Raw genomic sequence first — 17,954 nt, 5'->3', positions numbered from 1 at the left:
TTCTTTCCTACCCTTCTATGGCAGTGGTTCTAAACAGGGGGACACTTTTGTCCCCCAGGGGACATTTATAATATCTGTAGGCATTTTTGGTTATCAAGACTGGGGAGGACCCCCCTCCCACAAAGGACTACCCAGTCCCCAAAATCAATATGCAGACATTTTTGGTTATCAAGACTGGGGAGGACCCCCCTCCCACAAAGGATATCCAGCCCCCAAAATCAATATGCTGAGGCTGAGAAACCTTATACGAGAGTAATTAACAAGTAGCAAAACTGACTTGACTGTTTCCCTTCTATTGTTGATACCAGCAAATAGTGAAATACCGAACGTAAGTGCTGAAGAAAGAAAAAAGATTTACTCAGGGCCTGAATAACCGTAAATAGGATCAAAGAAAGTCACTTCTGCTTTGGGTTTACTCTGGAATAGACTAGATGGCAGTCTGGCAGCCCCAGCACTGTGCAACAGCAGGACACTCAGCTTACATGCCTCTGTACTGCTGACCTCAATCACAGGCAGCTAATTGGGGGTGGGGTGGGAAAGGGGAGGCTCCCCCCACCACCACTGGGGCAGCTGAGTTAGGAAAACCAACAGGACTGTTCCGACAGAAAATGTGCCCTGAGCAGGGCTCCTCCCAATCCCTGCCCCCAGGTCTGTGCTGGCACTGGGGACATGGAGAAATGACAAAGTGGCTGTCCTCAAGGAGATACTCGTCTAGTGGGGACACAGAGTAGTAAACAAACAATTACGGATCTTCACTCTTGGCTAGGTTGATATAACTTCCATTTTCCTTTAAAAATCCTTCTGGGAAGGGAGAAAAACAATAAAGCAGAATCTAAAGCAGTGGAACCACACTGCTGATTAAAATCTATATTGCTATAGCAGCCCCTCTGAGACGAGACCAGCTCCTGGGTTTGCACCAGCTGGGCTTGTGGAGCTTGTAAATAATTAAAACGTAATTGGAAGGGGAGACCGAAGTATTAAGTGGATTTCTCTCTCTCAGGGCAACCAGGGAGTTTCATTGCTGCCAGTCACATTATCTTTCGGGATTATATTCTTGTTTTTTACTGACACATGCAGCTCCAGATAACAGTTGGAAGAGTAAACTAATTAGAGCTGCTTAGACTGCTTTGATAGGCTTGGAGATGAGGGGAAACCCAGACTCAAAACTTTCGATTGCCTTTGTAAGCAAACCAGCGGAAACAGGCACACTACTAAGAAGGCAATGAGGCTTTGGCAGGAGGGGGAGAGAAAGAGGGATGAGGTTGGTGGGGAGAGGGAGAGAGGGAAGAAGAGGAGTTAACTCAGGATCTTTCATTGCTGGAGGCTGTCATTACAGCCCCACCTACAATAAAGAGGAGGACTTCATTCCCAGGTCTCAATAGAGGAGCTGACACAGAAACCAAGGGCTACATGATCAGGCAGGGTCCCAGGGAACATGCTGGCAGGAGCAGCTCCCCTAAGGCTTCGTCCTGAGGGTGAAGAAGATGCCGCTACCCAGGTTGCCCAGAATTATCTCCTAGAGAGGCTGGGGTTCTGACCATGCTTCCTGAGGGCTGCCAGCTGGTGAACCCATTGCTGTGACAGAATACAAAGCCAGGAAGTTGAGTCACTGGGCTCAAGAATGAGACATGCCATGGTCCCAAGTGGAGATGGTTGGGGGTGGGTGGGTGCAGGAGAATGAGAAGGAGAGAAAGACCAGAAGCGGTGAGGCACCATAAAGCGGATGTCCATGTGCCCTACACTTAAACTGCAGGAGCACCCCAACCAAGCCAGTGGGTGCAAAAATCAAAGAGCCAATGGATACGGAAAAAAAGAGTTAGCTTTTCTTACTTGTGGATCATTTCAGAATCCTCCCAACACATCCTGGAGGGCCTCCATTTTTTTCATTGGACATTCTAAGTCTCTGTTAAGCCAGATGCACCAGCAGGAAGCCCCATATACGAGTTTTAAGTGATGCCCAGGACTACTTACTATAAGGCTAAGAAAAAAAGTGTATTTGAATTTGAAATGACTCCAGAGACCATTTAATCAGAACAGTGACAAGAATAAAGCAGGACCAAATTTGGATGATCACTCCATTCATTTTCTACCCAGGCCCTCTCTGCCCTCTTCAACCTGACTGTCAATTATTCAGCTAAGTATGGGACCAACTGGCAATAAACGGCTCTTGTCCTCCTAAGCTAAGATGCTGGCACTCCACAGGGAGGATGGCTAAGAGTGACCTGCACACAGTAGGCATTCAATAAATATTCAGTGAATTGAAATGATGAGTAGGGTACATACTCACCCCTCTTTTGCATAAAGACGAAGAGGTCATCCAGGAACTCTTTCCTCTCCGGGTCACTGTCCAGTTCATACAGCTGCAATTCCGAACCCACCAGAGAAAAGAAAAAAACAAAAACACACCACAGTGAAAATAAATTCCATCTTATGTAGGAAGTCTTACAACAGCGATACACAACCATCTGAATGACTATAGATGTGACTCACAGGCCACTTCTATCCTCATTCCTTGGGGAGCAGATACAATAACCCACTGCAGAACGGCCCCTTCTGTTTTCACAAAGGAAACATTACAGACCTTGGCAAAATCACGAGAGATCTCTCTTCCCCGGCCTCCATCTGCATCGTCATTCCAGGCCAAACCACCATTCTAAAGGAACAAAGAAAGAGGTCAGAAGGCAGTAGGCAGGGAGTGAGGGGGCAAGGCAGTCTTTTAGGGCACAGATGGGGACCCTGAGCAACTGTGCTCTCCTGGCTCACAATGTAAGACTGACTGCTTGAGTAACCACCTCTGCCCCCCTAAAAGGGACATCTTGGTTTTGTGCTTTCAATTATGGTTCTAAAACCAGAGGGAGTCAGGTGGAAGAATCATCTTCATCTGCTGGAGGGGAGTGGGTGTTACTTATACCTGATAACCCTGGAAGAGGGACATAAAGGACTAGCTTTGAGAACTGGCTCACCCCTAGTTGATGTTCCGGAAGCCATCACTCTGAGGTGAACCATTTTTCTGCAGGTTCAGTGTGGCATATGTTTGTATGTTTTATGGTGTGCCTGTAAATTATACGGTATGCTGTGAAGATACCTAGCCTGGCTTCACGCACAACACTTCAGTGGAAGATAAAGGGTCAAAGGGAGCAAGATGAAGATCTCGAAGATCTTGTGGTCTCTCAGCCAAGCCTCACCACCAGAAGCCCTAACTCTAGTGATTACAACTACCTAGTGATATGAGGGCCCCCAGGGCCTGAGATTACTCCCAAGATATGGAAAGACTGTTCCATTAGGGTGAAGTTCATTTTCATTAGAGAAGTAATGAAAACCTAATCCTAATTTAACTGATTAGGTCAAACCAACACCATTCAACTGATTGGGAGGAAATGGCAAATATGCTTTTGTTTATGTTCTTGAAATCTGCTTCCCGCTTTTATTCAGTTGAGTAGTTCTTCTTTCTCAAATCAGGCATCATCTTCTACGGGGAGCCTTCCCTTCATACCCAGATACACAAGTTCTCTGGAAGCACTCTCTGTTCATCTTGAGCTTAGAATCTGACATATTATTTTGGAATTATTTGTCATCCCCACATACTGTAAGCTCCTTGAAAGCAAAGTGTCTTCTTCATCTTTGTACCTGTAGCACACAGCACACTGCCTGACAATTTTAAGGCTCCGGTGAATATCTGATCAACTATAATTATTGTTAAGAGGCATTAACTGATTATTTGAACCAAGTAAGCACCTCTTCAAAAAAAATATACAGACACGTATACCACATAGGAGAGTTTGAAAGGCCCTCTGCTAGTGGAGAGGACGAAATGTCAGAGCAGAAGTCGCCGGTTCACCTCGTCCCATCTGTCAATGAAGGACCCAGGGATGGCACTGGACACACTGAGACTATTCCTCTCTCCTCTCCCCCAGGGCCAAGGGTGCCACACGCACAAGCACACGTGTGCCACCCAGCTGGCTGCGGTGTGTAAGTGGCTGGGGAGGGACATCCGGGGCTGGCGAGTGGGCTGAGCTGTAGGCCCACTTTGTGAGAGCAGCAATTTACCACACACCAGGTTAAGGATAACCAAGAAGAAGTGACACCCTGCCAGTTGACATGAAACAGGCTCCATTAAATTGTTTCTCTGCTTATCTACTGAAAGATGTGTGTAAGGAAGTGCTCAGGAAATACTATCTGGCTGTGCTCACTTCATCTCCCAGGCAGACGCTGTAGGAACCTTCCTACAGCACCTTCAGCTCAGGGAGGCCAACAACCAAGCGGAACACTGTTTCAGAAAAAAAAAAAAAAGCTAAAACCCACGCTGTAATTACAGTCAACAGAAACTTGGTGTCATCTGGTGGCAACTAGCACAATGAATAATCAAGATGAATTATGCCTGTCAGGTCAGCAAAACCAGACAGAGTTACGGTCCCCTTTCAAAGGCTGCAGCAGGTCGCCCTAATGCCCAGTGATTTTGTTTGAGCCAGTAATTCCTGCTGGAAAGTCAATTATCCCGGGAGCCCCTATCAGCTGAAAGACATTTAATGGGGGATCATTGCTGCTTCTGTTATGTCAGCTGTTTACCGTGGCAGCTCAATTCCCAACTCTCTAGCTAGAGATCTGAAGCTGATTCTGCTCACAGGAGGATTCTTTCTCTATCAGTCACCAAGAGAGAGGGAAAAACAGTTTCTTTTTTTGCTAATCACGGTAACCTCGAGGCGTTCTGAATGCTCACTCAGAAGCTATTTAACACTCAGCTGGGTGGGGAGGAAGGAATCCACAGCCTAGAATCTCAGGGCTTTCCGCAGCAGGAAGGGAGTGTAAAAACAAGCATGCCAGTGCCAGTGCCACCAGTGGTGTGACTATGTGTGAAAATAAACACCTGAGTGTGAGGGTTCGGCTGGGAACAGAGCAGAAGGCCTTGCAGGATGTGACTGCTGGTTGTCACCAGCTCTTCCCGAGTCACAGGACAGTCCAAGCACTGGGACGGTCAGACTGTGGACTAGTCATGGCCCACCAAGAACCACTCAGGTTCAAAAGCTGCTTTGAGCTGTGATTTTAGCCTGAAATGCATTAGGATGGTGACCAGAGAGGACAAGGAGGCTTGTCAGAACCGGATGGAAATAGGATACTACATTCTTATGAGCAATCCCCCTGTTTGACCCATTTCTCAGATAGGAATGTCCATTAGTATTTCAAGGAAACACAGGAAAAGAGCTGCCCGGGAGTGGAGGTGTTTTCTTTTGTCCAAGGCAAAATTGGACCATTATATGATTGAAAATATTCAGTTGGGGCTGATGGGGACACATCCACTCTCTCTGCATTGCTCTGTCTTGAGACAGTTAAACTTCCACCTTGATTCACAGGATTTTCTGGCTGAGGTGAGGGTAATTCGTAAACCCCGCCTGTCCCTCACGGTCTGGCTGTTTCCTCTGGGAAGCCTCTGCCCACAGTGTCATTCTCCTCTGGGAGGTGTCACCTCGTGCTCTGGTTATTGTGCCCCTGCCTGTGCCCAGTCTGTAAGCATCCTGTCAGGGTATCCCTGGCCCCCAGCACATAAAAAAGCCCTGACTCATCTGCTGAGAGACAGGGAGGGGCTCCTCCATGTAACCTCCAACCCCACAGCTCCTATCTTCCCCTCCTCCTTTCATTAGGAGGATTACAGGCTTCAGAAGTTATTTTCTTGGTTCTTAACTCTGTTCAACGGCTGCAAAATACAGCTCACTTGTGCACTTCAAGTTTATGTACAGGAGGTTTCTGCCTATCAACAGGGCGTGGGTGTGGCTGCTGGGAAGTTTTCAGCTCGGAAATGACTGAATTTCTTGAATGTTGAATGTGGCTGACAGCGGCTAGTGGTGGAGGAACACAGGGAATGGTAGAAGCAAATCTGGAGAAAATACACCCCTGAAGAGTCAGCTCAATAAAGATCAAGAGGGGTCCCCAAGTAAACCATTTCAGTTGAAGGGTCGCCACATGCAGTTGAGCAGCCGGGGGAGAGGCTTTGTTCCCTGTGGGCAGCAGGCTGCCAGGATTCAACAGCCCAGAAACGTGCGGAAGCAACAGTAGCCAGAGTGGCTGCTTGCTGCCATTTACGACCTTCTCAGCCTCCCCTACTTGAGGGCTCACTTTACCGGCTTTGATCTCACCAGGAGCTCACAGGAAACTGACAGTTTGTTCCCAAATACCCACCTAAGGTTAGCTTTCCCTACCATACCCACATTCAGCTCATTTCCCCCAAGGAGGCCACAGAGTGTTTTGCCTATAAATCTCTCAAAATTGGTTGTGAAAGAAAGCTGGAGAAAGAAGAAAGCAGAGCAGGAAGCTAGTGTCTGCACATCTTCTGTGTAACCAGGGCTGGACCCGGAGCTAACCAAGCAGTTTCTCCCTTAATTCCACAATGGAGAGGGGGTTGTTTGGAGATGGGAAAACAATGGCTCACAGAGCAAGTTAGTTACCTTGCCTGCAGTCTCAGAGCTTCTCAGTGGCAGCATCAGCATTGAAGCCCAGATCTGCCTGTCTCTCTGGTACATCACCACACTGCCTTGTGGGTGCAAAGAACAGTCGCAAGTGTTGTGGGTAGGACTTCAGGGAGGGATGGAGGGAGGAAATGAAGAATAATGTTCTCTGTATGCAGAATGCCTACAAATGCCAGGTCTTGCTTGGCCTTGGGCGGCTCTATCAATGGGAGATTCTTTTACTCTGATTCTTCTCATTGGTTTCATCTGGCAGGTGCAGCCAAACAGAAAACCAGCCCTCACATGGCACTTGCCCAAGAGACTTATCTGGGACTACTGAGGGTACCAGAATAAGAACAGCTCACCTTTTACCACTACCTTCCAAACAGAACATCCTGGCTAAGAGGAGCCGCCCACCTTCCTCTCAGGAGAGAGGTGGGTTGGGGGAGAGAGAGACAAGCCGGTGATTGCTCTGAGGGGACTGAAAGAATATGGCACCTAGCACTCCTAACCAGCTCATATGCTATGCTATGCTATGCTAAGTCGCTTCAGTCGTGTCCGACTCTGTGCGACCCCATAGACGGCAGCCCACCAGGCTCCACCGTCCCTAGGATTCTCCAGGCAAGAATACTGGAGTGGGTTGCCATTTCTTTCTCCAGTGCATGAAAGGGAAAAGTGAAAGTGAAGTCGCTCAGTCGTGTCCGACTCTTAGCGACCCCATGGACTGTAGCCTACCAGGCTCCTCCGTCCATGGGATTTTCCAGGCAAGAGTACTGGAGTGGGGTGCCATTGCCTTCTCCGACCAGCTCATAAAAGGCCTTGAAAAAAATAACCAATCAGAGTCTAATCTAACTGCCACTCAAAATTTAAATAGTGCCTCCTCAACACCTCAGCCCTGGAAGGGGAAATGTATTCACCATCCTTGAAAATCAAAAAGGCTGCCTTGTGGAAGAGGAAGCAGGCTTGTCTTTTTTTTTTCCTTTTCCCTCTAAAGCCCCAGAGGGCAGAACTAGAGTCACGGAGCAGAAGTTAACTGGGAGAAGATTTCAGGTTGATTATAAGAAAGACTTTGCCAACGATCAGTTCAGCCCAGTAATGGGGTGGGCCTTCTCAGGAGGTGGGCTGCTTCCGGTCCCCAGAGGACTGTCTGTCTGGTATGTCATGGCGTGGAATCCAACGTGAGGTGGGGCCCCTAGGAGAAGCAAAGAGTCTACGACACTCACTCAGCGCTGCTTTCCTGAGCACCTGCCCCACTAAGAGAGCTGTGCAGGCTGCTGAGGAGAATCACCACTTCCCCCAAAGTGGTTCCCACACCAGGAGTTCTACCACAGGGCTGGAAAAATAAGGTGAACACATGCAGCATTTAGTAGACAGAGCAAGCCAAAGTACCAAAACACAAAGTGCCAGGGAGCTGGGAGAAAGGAGGTACCTCAGAGGTGGAGATGAAGCTGGCCTGGAAGAAAGGGCTGAGAGGTTTACAGTCTCAATGAGCATGGAGTGGGGGATAAACAAGGCATGTTTTGGCAGGGAGGATGCAAGTCTGAATAGTTAAGGTGGAAAGAGGCTGTGAGATGCCTTGAATACCAGGAGGAAATTTAAGCTCCGAAATGTGAAGAGCGGGGAGGCTGTGGATGTTTTCTGAACAGAAAAACAGATGATTAAATCAGTGCTTTAGCTGATTTTAATGATCCATTTTTGTTGGAAAATGCATGATATACACATACAAATGTCTGTAGGCACCTAACTGGACTGGAATTACAGGAGATTTTCACTTTCCAATTTTTTCATTATATTCATTCACGTACAAACATTGGATCACCAGGATATACAAGATACTGTGAAAGGTTCTGAGGGGAAGAAAACAAGACAGAGAAGAACCTCTGACTTCTTGGAGGTTAGAGTCTAATGGAGACAGAGAGATGATTTTAAAAACTGTTTATTTTCTCTAGATTAACATCTGAATCATCTGTCATGACCCAACACTTGCTTCTCCTCCCCAACCATCCCCGCAACAAAGAAAATTCAGATTGCACTAAAGTTATGGAATAATTTAATGAACTGATACAATCACAATATTTAGTGTTTCAGGTAAGACAGCAATATGACTCTTCACTTAATAAAATGTATTTTTAATGTTTCTCGGTAATGATTCACAAGGTCAATACATTACTTTTGTAAACAGCAGTGAAGATTTGAGAGGGAAAGCCAGTGCTGGGGCTGCCCACACTGAGAGTCTGGATTGGGGGTGGGGAGAGCAGTAGAACCGGGGAGAAATGACTGTCCTAAGAGCAGCCAAGTCAGAGAATCAACTAGATCTGGATGGAGGGGATGAAACAGGACAAGAAGGATGAAACTTAATCTTAACGTGAGAAAAGTCAGTTCCAATGAAAATGGAGAGACGTTGGGCAGGGGATCAAGCAGGACGCCTTGGAGCACTAATGAAAACAGTCCACTGTCTCTGGGGGTGTGTTACAGGTGACAAGAACAATCCCACAGCCCTGGAGGAAGCCAGGCTATAGCAGCTGGCAGCAGCAGGAGCCAAAGGCTTATTGCCAAACTTCCAGCGAGAAGAAAGACATTTAACCAGCGTCTCCTGACCCAAGAAAGGTACCTTGGGCTTTTTTCACTGGGGATGTGGAAGAAGAACAAGAAAAAAAAAAAAAAAGCCCAACTAGACCACGCCTCTAAGACCTTAGGAGCCAGCACTGCATTCCTTAGAGCTGTGCCTCCCCAGAGACAGGAGCGCCTGACTTTAAAAGCAATTAAGTATCTAGGCTATTTTAGGATTACTCCTTGACCACCTGGAATATCTTATTAAAGCACAGCTCAGATGTCCAAAGCAATTTTAGTTCCCATTCCTCACTCTTCCCCAAGGCAAAAGTTAACCCTTTCCTTCAGGTTTAAAGCACAGAGGCTAAGTTACTAGCTCTTCACTTGAGCTCCCCACATTCTGAAACCTCTAAGAAGCTGTCCTGTCCTTAGAATGCCAACACACACACTACAGCTTTACAGGGATTCTTGCCTGTTCTCTGAAAGCAACACAACAGTAATGTGTTTCCTTTCTGTCTACTCTATAATCTAACAGATTCTGAATCCCACCCACAGTTCAGATCTGGGCAAATTTCTGGGACTTGAACCTCACAGTCAGCTCCATGAGCAGACTTCAAAGGCTGATCCCAAGCTCAAGGATATCAGTTAGCAACTTTGAAATATAAAGTGTAACAAAAGTATTCCAGCTGAATACTGCTGTTGTTAGTATTGTTCTTTTTTTTAAATAAGCAACACATGAACTACATTTTCTTTGCTATGCCTGTGTCTCTGTCGGTTATTACCCATAACACTTGTGACTATCTACTACTGGACAAGTGGATGATGTTGTAATGTTAAATGTCCAATTCCCAGATCTCAAGAGAAGAAAAGAAAAAACACCTCTGCCCTCCCACCAGTTTTAACTGATCCCAAGAGGTAATGAGACATACACAAAGCGGTAATGGGCAGGATTATAGGAGAATCCTGAAAGGAGAGGGGAGCCCCAGGAAGTAAAACAGATACTGTTAGAAGCAACACTGTTGGACTAGAAAACCCTACTGATAAGATCAGGATTACTGCTCTTAGCTCAATGGCACAGGCCTTGGAAGCACTAGAGTTATAATTATCAGATGCACACCTTCCGTTGTCAGGTAACTTTAGCAGGAACCAGAAAGTGCTTCCCCACCTTCTTACTAGCAACAAAGGTCAATTCAAACTCGGTGGCTTGGAAAAAGAGCCAAGGGACCCTTTTCTGATTAAGCAGCAGCAAGGGGGAAGAGTGGAGGGAGAGAGGGTGGCAGTCCTACCTTTCCATCTAGGCATATAATCACACTTTCATGCCATAATCAAGAAGACTGCCCAGAAATGGGGTGTTCCTACAAAAAGGAAGAAAAACTCCAATGCACTGTTGGGGATGAGGACACCTCTATGCCAAAGAGTGAAGTGGCCCACACAAGGCTAAGTCTGAGCGCCCCACAGGAAAGTTCCAGCTCCTTTTCTCTGCAGTATTTGAGTCGGCAGCACAGCTTATTTACCCCGTTAGCTACCCACCACCTGACGGTCCATAATGGTTGCTGACATCCCTTCACCCAGCAGAGCTCAGGAAGCCAGAGCAGGAGAGCAGAGTGGCAGAACACCTCACCTGAGACCTGAGGAGGTCAAGAAACCTGCCTGAAGTCAGTGCTTCAGAAAGGTTTCGCCATTTTTCTTCAAACTACATATTTTAAATGTATAGAAAGAACAAATTTTTTTTTAAATGCTATGATGAATTATTTCATAAAGTAAAAAAAAAAAAAACTTTCAAGTTTGGGATTCTACAGAGCAAGTCTCCTCAGGCAGAATAGTTGCATTATGTTTACAAATCAACCCCATTGCCAATCTGAGAGCTTCTTCTAGGGCTTTGCCCACCCCACACTCACCCCTGCTCCACAGGGGGATGGCACTGTGGTACACACATTCCAACTCTGATGCCAGCCGCCCCTGTGCTGCCTGCCGCCTCTCCTAGGCTGAGTCTCTCTCATACAGAGATGGTAACTTACTCCTCTGAGAGGCCTGTGCCCCTGGCACAGGGCCTGGCAGATAGAAGGGGCTCAAATGAACGTCAATACCTGAAAAAGAAGCCAAAGGAATGAACTTCGGAGAGTCACTGTGGGCTAAGTGATGAATTTGGTCGGGGGGCGGGGGGCACATACTGAAAAGCAGGTGAACTTCCAGTTTCAAAGGACAACTCCATAAAAGGGAACTAAAACGCAATATAAGCCATTTCTTAGAGAAAACAATTTAAAGTTCAGCAAGATAACAGAAGAGACTGTAGTCTGCCCCCATCCCGGGCCAGCAAAAAAGAAGTTTGTTCATACATTCAATTAGAAAAGCTTTAAAAAATGATAACATTCAGTGATAAGAAAGATTGGGGCAATGGGATCTCCTAGATTCCCACAGGGAAATATTAAAACACCAGCACCTTTTCTGAAAGTCACTTGCCTTAAAATGCCTACGTCAATAAAAACAACAGCAGCAGTAACAACTAATAATAACTGCTTACCCAGGCCCTATTCCAGTGTTTTATGTGCATTAAACATTTAAACCTCAGCACAATGCTCTGAGGTAGGTACTATTACTATCCTTATTTTTCAAATGAGAAAACCAAGGCACAAGGAAGACACGAGGAAGTGACTTGAAGAAGGCTGCCAAGTGATCCAAGAGTGTGGAGTTGAGAAACTAATGCAGGCAGTGCACCTTCAAGTCCCTGCTGGTAACTGCCTTGTTTTCTTAGTCTCCTCCTGACTGTGTAGTTCTGTTCTATGAATCTACCTGAAAGCAGCAACTAGAAATACAGTCTATCTTTATTTATAATAAGAAAACATTACAGAAGCCTAACAGTGTGACAGTAAGGGAACAGGGAACATGTGAAAGTTCTCTCCATGTGACAGAACATTGTGCAGCCATTTGACACAGCTTTTTAAAAGAGCTCAATTCCTACTTCACATCCTTCCCATTAATTCTAGATGGAGTTAAGATACACATATAAAAATATAACCATAAAGTAACAACATATATATATATTTTATAATCTTGGGAGATGGGAGGGCCTATTTAAACTACTCGATGAAAGAACTATAATTAAGCTGAAAAGCCAACAACTGAGAAAAATACTTGCAACACAAAGACAAGGATTTATGCAAAAGAGCTACTACAGATCAGTAAGAAAAGATAACAGAATAGAAAAAAACAAGTGAAGGCAACATAAATACAACATACCAAAACTCATGGAATACAGCAAAAGCAGTACTAGGAGAGAAGTTTATAGTTGTGACAAACATCTACATTAAAAAGTAAGAAAGATGTCAAATAAACAACCTAACTATACCTCAAGGAGCCAGAGAAAGAAGAACAAACTAAGACCAAAGTTAGCAGAAGGAAGGAAATAATAAAGATTAGGGCAGAAATAAACAAAACAGAGAACAGAAAAACATCAACGAAACTAACGTTTTTTTTTTTAAAGATAAAATTGACAAACCTTTTTAGTTAAATTAAGAAAAAAAGAGAAGACATATTCAGAATGAAACAGGAGACATCACAACAATGCCACAGAAATAAAAAGGATTATAAGAGCCTACCGTGAATGATTATATGCAAGCAAACTGGATAATCTAGAAGAAATGGATACCTTCCCAGAAACTTACAACCTACCAAGACTAAATCATGAAGAAACAAAATCTTAAGAGACCTATAATTAGTAAGGAGACTGAATCAGTAATCAAAAACCTCACAACAAAGAAGAGGCCTGGAAGGGACAGCCTCACAAGTAAATTCTACCAAACATTTAGAGAATTAAAACATCAACCCTTCCCAAACTCTTCCCAAAAATTGAAAAGGAAGGAATACTTCTAAACTCATTTTATGAGGCCAGTACTACCCTGATACCAAAGCCTGAAAAAGCCACTACAAGAAAACTATCCGATGAATATAGATGTAAAATCCTTAATAAACTACTAGCAAACCACACTCGAGAGCACATTAAAAGGATCATACAGCATGACCAAGTAGGATTGATCCTGGAACGCAAGGATGATGCAACATACAAAAATCAATCAATGTGCCATACCACATTAACTGAACAAAGAATAAAAATCATATGATTATCTCAAGAGATGCAGAAAAAGAAACTGACAAAATTTAACACCCTTCCATGATAAAAATACTCAACAAACTAGGAAAAGAATGAATGGTTTCAACATTTTAAAGGCCATATATGAAAAGTCTCTAGCTAACATCCTACTCAATGATGAAAAACTAAAAGCTCTTCCTCTAAGATTAGGAACAAGGCAATGATGCATACTCTTAGCACTTGTATTCAACATAGTACTGGAAGCCCTAACTAGAACAATTAGGCAAGAAAAAGAAGTAAACAGGCATGCAAACTGGAAAAAAATAACATTACCTCTGTTGGCAGATGACACGCACTTATATGAATCAATAGAAAAAAATAACATTACCTCTGTTGGCAGATGACACGCACTTATATGAATCAATAGAAACCTTTAAAGATTCCACACATACAATACACTCATAAACTGTTAGATCTAACAAATGAATTCAAGAAAGTTATAGGATACACAATCAACATACAAAAATCAGTTTTGTTTCTGTACATTAACAACAAACAACCTGAGAAAGAAATTAAGAAAGGCAATCTCATTTACTTTGCAAATAATCAAACAGAACAAAATACCTAAAATGAATCTTACTTAAGAGATTAAAGATTTGTCCACTGAAAACTACAAAACATTACTGAATGAAAACAAAGGAGATACAGATAAATGGAAATACATCCTGTGTTCATGAATTGGAAGTACTTAATATTGTAGAATGTCCATGCTACCCAAAAGTGATCTACAGATTTAATGCAACCCTGACCAAAATCCCAAGGGCATATGTTAACAGAAAAAGAAAAAACAATTTTAAAATTCTTTAGAACCACAAAGGACCCCAATAGCTAAAACAATCCTGAGAAAGACTAACAAAGCTGAGGCCTCAGACATCCTGATTACAAAACATATTACAAAGCTACAGTAATAAAATAGTATGGTACTAGCATAAAGACAGACACATAGACCAAGAGAGCAGAATATGGAGCCCAGAAATAAACCCATGCATATATGATCAACTGACTTTTGACAGGATGCCAAGAATACACAATGAGGAAAGGACAGTCCCTTCAACAAATGGTGCTGGGAAAACTGGATATCCACATTCAAGAAATGGATTCTTATTTTACACCATGCACAAAAAAATCATTTCAACCAAAACGTAAATAAGCATAAATAAAGTGAAATAAATCACTCACAGAAGGACAAATACTGTGTGATTGCATTTGTATGAAGTATCTAAAGTAAACTTAGTGAAGCAGAAAGTAGAATGATGGGGACTTCCTTGGTGGTCCAGTGGTTAAGACTCTGTGCTCCCAGTGCAGGGAGGCCAGGTTTGATTCCTGGTCAGGGAACTAGATACCACAACTAAAAGTTCACATGCCGCAACTACAGATCCTCATGCTGCAACCATGACCTGGCGCAGCCAAATAAATAAAATAAATAACATTTCAAGAAAAGAAAGGAAAAAAGTAGAATGGTGGTTACCAGGGCCTGGGGCGGGGGTGGGAGGTTAAGAAGTGGGAAGCTTAATGGGTATAAGTTTGTCATGCAAAATGGAAAAGTTCTAAAGATCTGCTGTACAACACTGTGCTTAGAGCTAATAATATGAACTATATACTTAAAAATGTGTTAAGAGTAAATCTTGTGTTTTTCACAGTTAAAAAAAAAAGAAAAATGAGCAAAGGCAGGATAAGTCACAGAACAAATACAAAAGACAAATACACATATGAAAAGACAGTCATATACATATACCTGTAGACTGAGCAGATTCTAACTTCTAGAATATTTAATCTAGCCTACCACAACAATACAGACAGAAGGGCAAAGGGTCAAACAGCATCTACAAACACAGTCTGTATTTATACTAAACACATATACTCTCACACATTCTGTGGTCACACACTAAATAGGTAAATACACAGAAACAGTCAGAGAAGCTGATTCACCCCTAACTGTGGCCTCCTTTGGGATGGGAGCATCGGTTGGGAGAGAGCAAGGTAGGCAACTAGACACTATATTTTTAAAAATTATACATTTTTATTTTTACTCTGCATTTTTACTGTATTTTTCTATATTGTTTCAATTTTTCATGAGCATCTATTCAACATTACTTCAATAATTCTGATATGAATATAAAAACACTAATAAATAGATCTTTATAAACATGTGTGAAAGACAGTCATAATACTGAGTAAAAAACTAAGTTGTAAAACTCCTATATCTATTAAAAACAAGTAAATGTATTTGTGAAGAGAAAATACTCTGAAAAGGTATAGACCAAACAATGACCTGTTGAAGGTCAGGCTGACTTTTACTTTATGTGTTTCTGTATCTTAAAAATTATTTGAGTCAATATAACTTCTGTGATATCTTTTATAAAAATAAAACTATTTTAAAACAACACTTCAAAATAAATTTTAATTATAAAAATTGCTCATGGGCTATTAGGTAATAAAAGCTGAACACACAAAAAAAACCAACAAAAAAATGCCTGTAACAGGCATTTAAAAAAAGCACACAAAGAAAATACAAAAAAAGTTTACATTTATACTGAAGTTATGTGGTTGATTATATTTTCTTTACAAATTTTTAAAAATTTACTTATTTAATTGGAGGATTAATTACTCTACAATATTGTGATGGCCTCTGCCATACAAATTCTTTTTTTAAACATTTATTTATTTGGCTGTGCTGGGGCTCAGCTGCAGCATGTGGGATCTAGTTTCCCAACCTGGGACTGAACCAGAACCCCCTGCATTGGGAGTGTGGAGTCTCAGCCACTGGACTACCAGGGAAGTCCCTTCCTTACAAATTTTCATATTTTCTAAAATGTGTCTGAATTACTTGGAAAATCAGAAAAAAATAGTTACTTTTAGCTAACGAAACAACTGAGAAAAGATTATGTTTGCCCTGCTCTCTCTGGAATATTAAGAGGAGACACGTGGAGGCAGAAGTTGGACCACCTGTGTTCACAGCCCAGCCTCCCAACTCTGAGACCACAAGGAGCCCGTTTCACCCTTCTTTCCTCACCTGTAAAATGAAACAAACATGTAAAGGGGGGCGACTATCAGGGCCTACTTCACACAACTCACTGAAATAAGGCAATCACCCGGCACAGGAGAGGTAAAAAAGTTGAAGCGATTAAAAACCAGTGAAAAACCAAAGTAGCAAACAAATCGTGAGAATAATTTGATGTAGAGCAACTCTACCACCTTCTTGTCTCCAAAGAAAACCTCACTAGAAATGTTAGATAAAATTTAACACTCCACACCCCTTACACATACAGCTAAGCTTGAAACCAAGAAGGAAAGCAGAGTCCACTGTGCCATAAACAAAAAGGGAGGAATCAGAGAGACTAGTGAGCAGGCGCTGAAGCTGAAGCACTCAAGGGAGAAAGCACCCAGATATAGTTCTTAAAAGCAGAGGGCTGAGGACTGGGGATTAATCACCCCTAAGGGAGAAGAGTCCAGGCTACAGGCCCCCTGCATGCCAGGAACCAGAGCTGAGATAAATTCATGAAGCGAGAGGCCAGGAAGGACTGCACTTCCACGCCATTCCCCCACCCGCCATGAACTGGAGCCTAAAAAACTGCCCACCAACCTGGAGAAGCAGCAAGGAATCCTGTCCTCTGCGAGGGGCCTCGTGGAAAAAGAGGGTTCATAAGAAAATGGAAACTCAGGCTCTCACCAGGTACGGAGTGAGTGTAAGTCACTCAGCTGTGTCCGACTCTTTGTGACCCCATGGACCATACAGATGTAGAGGTACAGATGTAGACTCCAAATACACACACCCCAAACCAATGGCAACCAGCTATATTTGTAGGGCCCCAGCAGAGGAGAAAACAAAACTCCCCTTCAGAATGCTTCCATAATCCAAAACACATGGGAATCCCATGGAAACTAATCCCAACTCAAAATAGGCTTACGTTGAAAAACAAAAACAAACCACTGCAAGAGGAAATAAACCATCAGAGGGGAGAGTGACATGACATAAGGAGAACTTGCACTCCAAGAATTAGAGATAATAATACTCTAAAAGCATCTTTAAAACAAGCATGCTGAAAGAATGGCAGAATGCTGGTAACTGCTGAAAGCTGGGCAAAGGACACAGGTGGTTCATTACCATTTTCTTCTTTTGTATATACGAAATTCTCATAATAAAAAGTTTTTAACCAGTCCATAATAAAAAGTTTTTTAAAAGATAAAGAAGTTCATTAAAATAAAAAAGAGGAAAAAAAAGTTAAAGAAGTTCAAAGAGCTAAAGGAAGAAATAGAAACCACACGGTAAGAAGAGGCAGTTTTTTTAAACCAAAAAAAGAGAATAGAAATTAAAACACAATATTAAGATAACCATTTTTTTGGTTACGTAGTATAGACAGAGCTGAAGAGAGAATCAGACACTGGAAAACAGAATGTGAAAATATTCCAGAATGCAGGAGAAAGACATAAAGAGATTAGGCTATAAAAGAAAAGCTACTAGGAAGGCTAAAGAGAAGGTTCAAATACTTCTAGTAAAATAGTGGTCAAGGAAAAATAGGAGCCAAGGTGGGAAGGAAACATCAAGTTGAAGGAGCAGATTAAGGCCCAGGTGGGATAAATAAAAATACGTTCAAACCCAGAACACTAGTATAATACAAGTGCAAAACAGCAGAGTCAGAAAAATTTTTTAAGCTAAAAAAGAGGGAAAAAAGATTGACAAAGGTAACAATTAAACTGACAATAGACTTCTCAATAGCAAAAATAGTTATTAGGAGATAAATGGGACCATATCCTCAAAGCGTTAAGGCAGATAACAGTCACTCTAGAATCTAAAGCTATGAACAATGGTACAAGAATAG

The 17,954-nt window shown here is 42.8% G+C and overlaps 1 protein-coding gene across 8 annotated transcripts in view; it reads right to left on the bottom strand.

The window, feature by feature from the left end:
• Positions 1–17,954, bottom strand: part of ARID3B (AT-rich interaction domain 3B) — a 49,075-nt gene that overhangs the window by 17,763 nt on the left and 13,358 nt on the right. For all 8 annotated transcript variants that reach the window (XM_081549452.1, XM_081549455.1, XM_081549451.1 and 5 more), the window contains exons 3-4: positions 2,582–2,653; positions 2,288–2,360 (exon numbers count right to left, since the gene is read on the bottom strand). In XM_081549452.1, coding sequence (XP_081405578.1) covers positions 2,288–2,360; positions 2,582–2,653 — 145 coding nt within the window. The remainder of the gene's footprint in view (positions 1–2,287; positions 2,361–2,581; positions 2,654–17,954) is intronic.

This window comes from Giraffa tippelskirchi, chromosome 12 (assembly GCF_054371585.1).
Source record: "Giraffa tippelskirchi isolate mGirTip1 chromosome 12, T2T-mGirTip1v1.2.pri, whole genome shotgun sequence".
In the NCBI taxonomy this organism is placed as follows: Eukaryota; Metazoa; Chordata; class Mammalia; order Artiodactyla; family Giraffidae; genus Giraffa; species Giraffa tippelskirchi.
The sequence above is the reverse complement of the archived record's forward strand: the minus strand, read 5'-3'. Positions and strand labels throughout refer to the sequence as shown.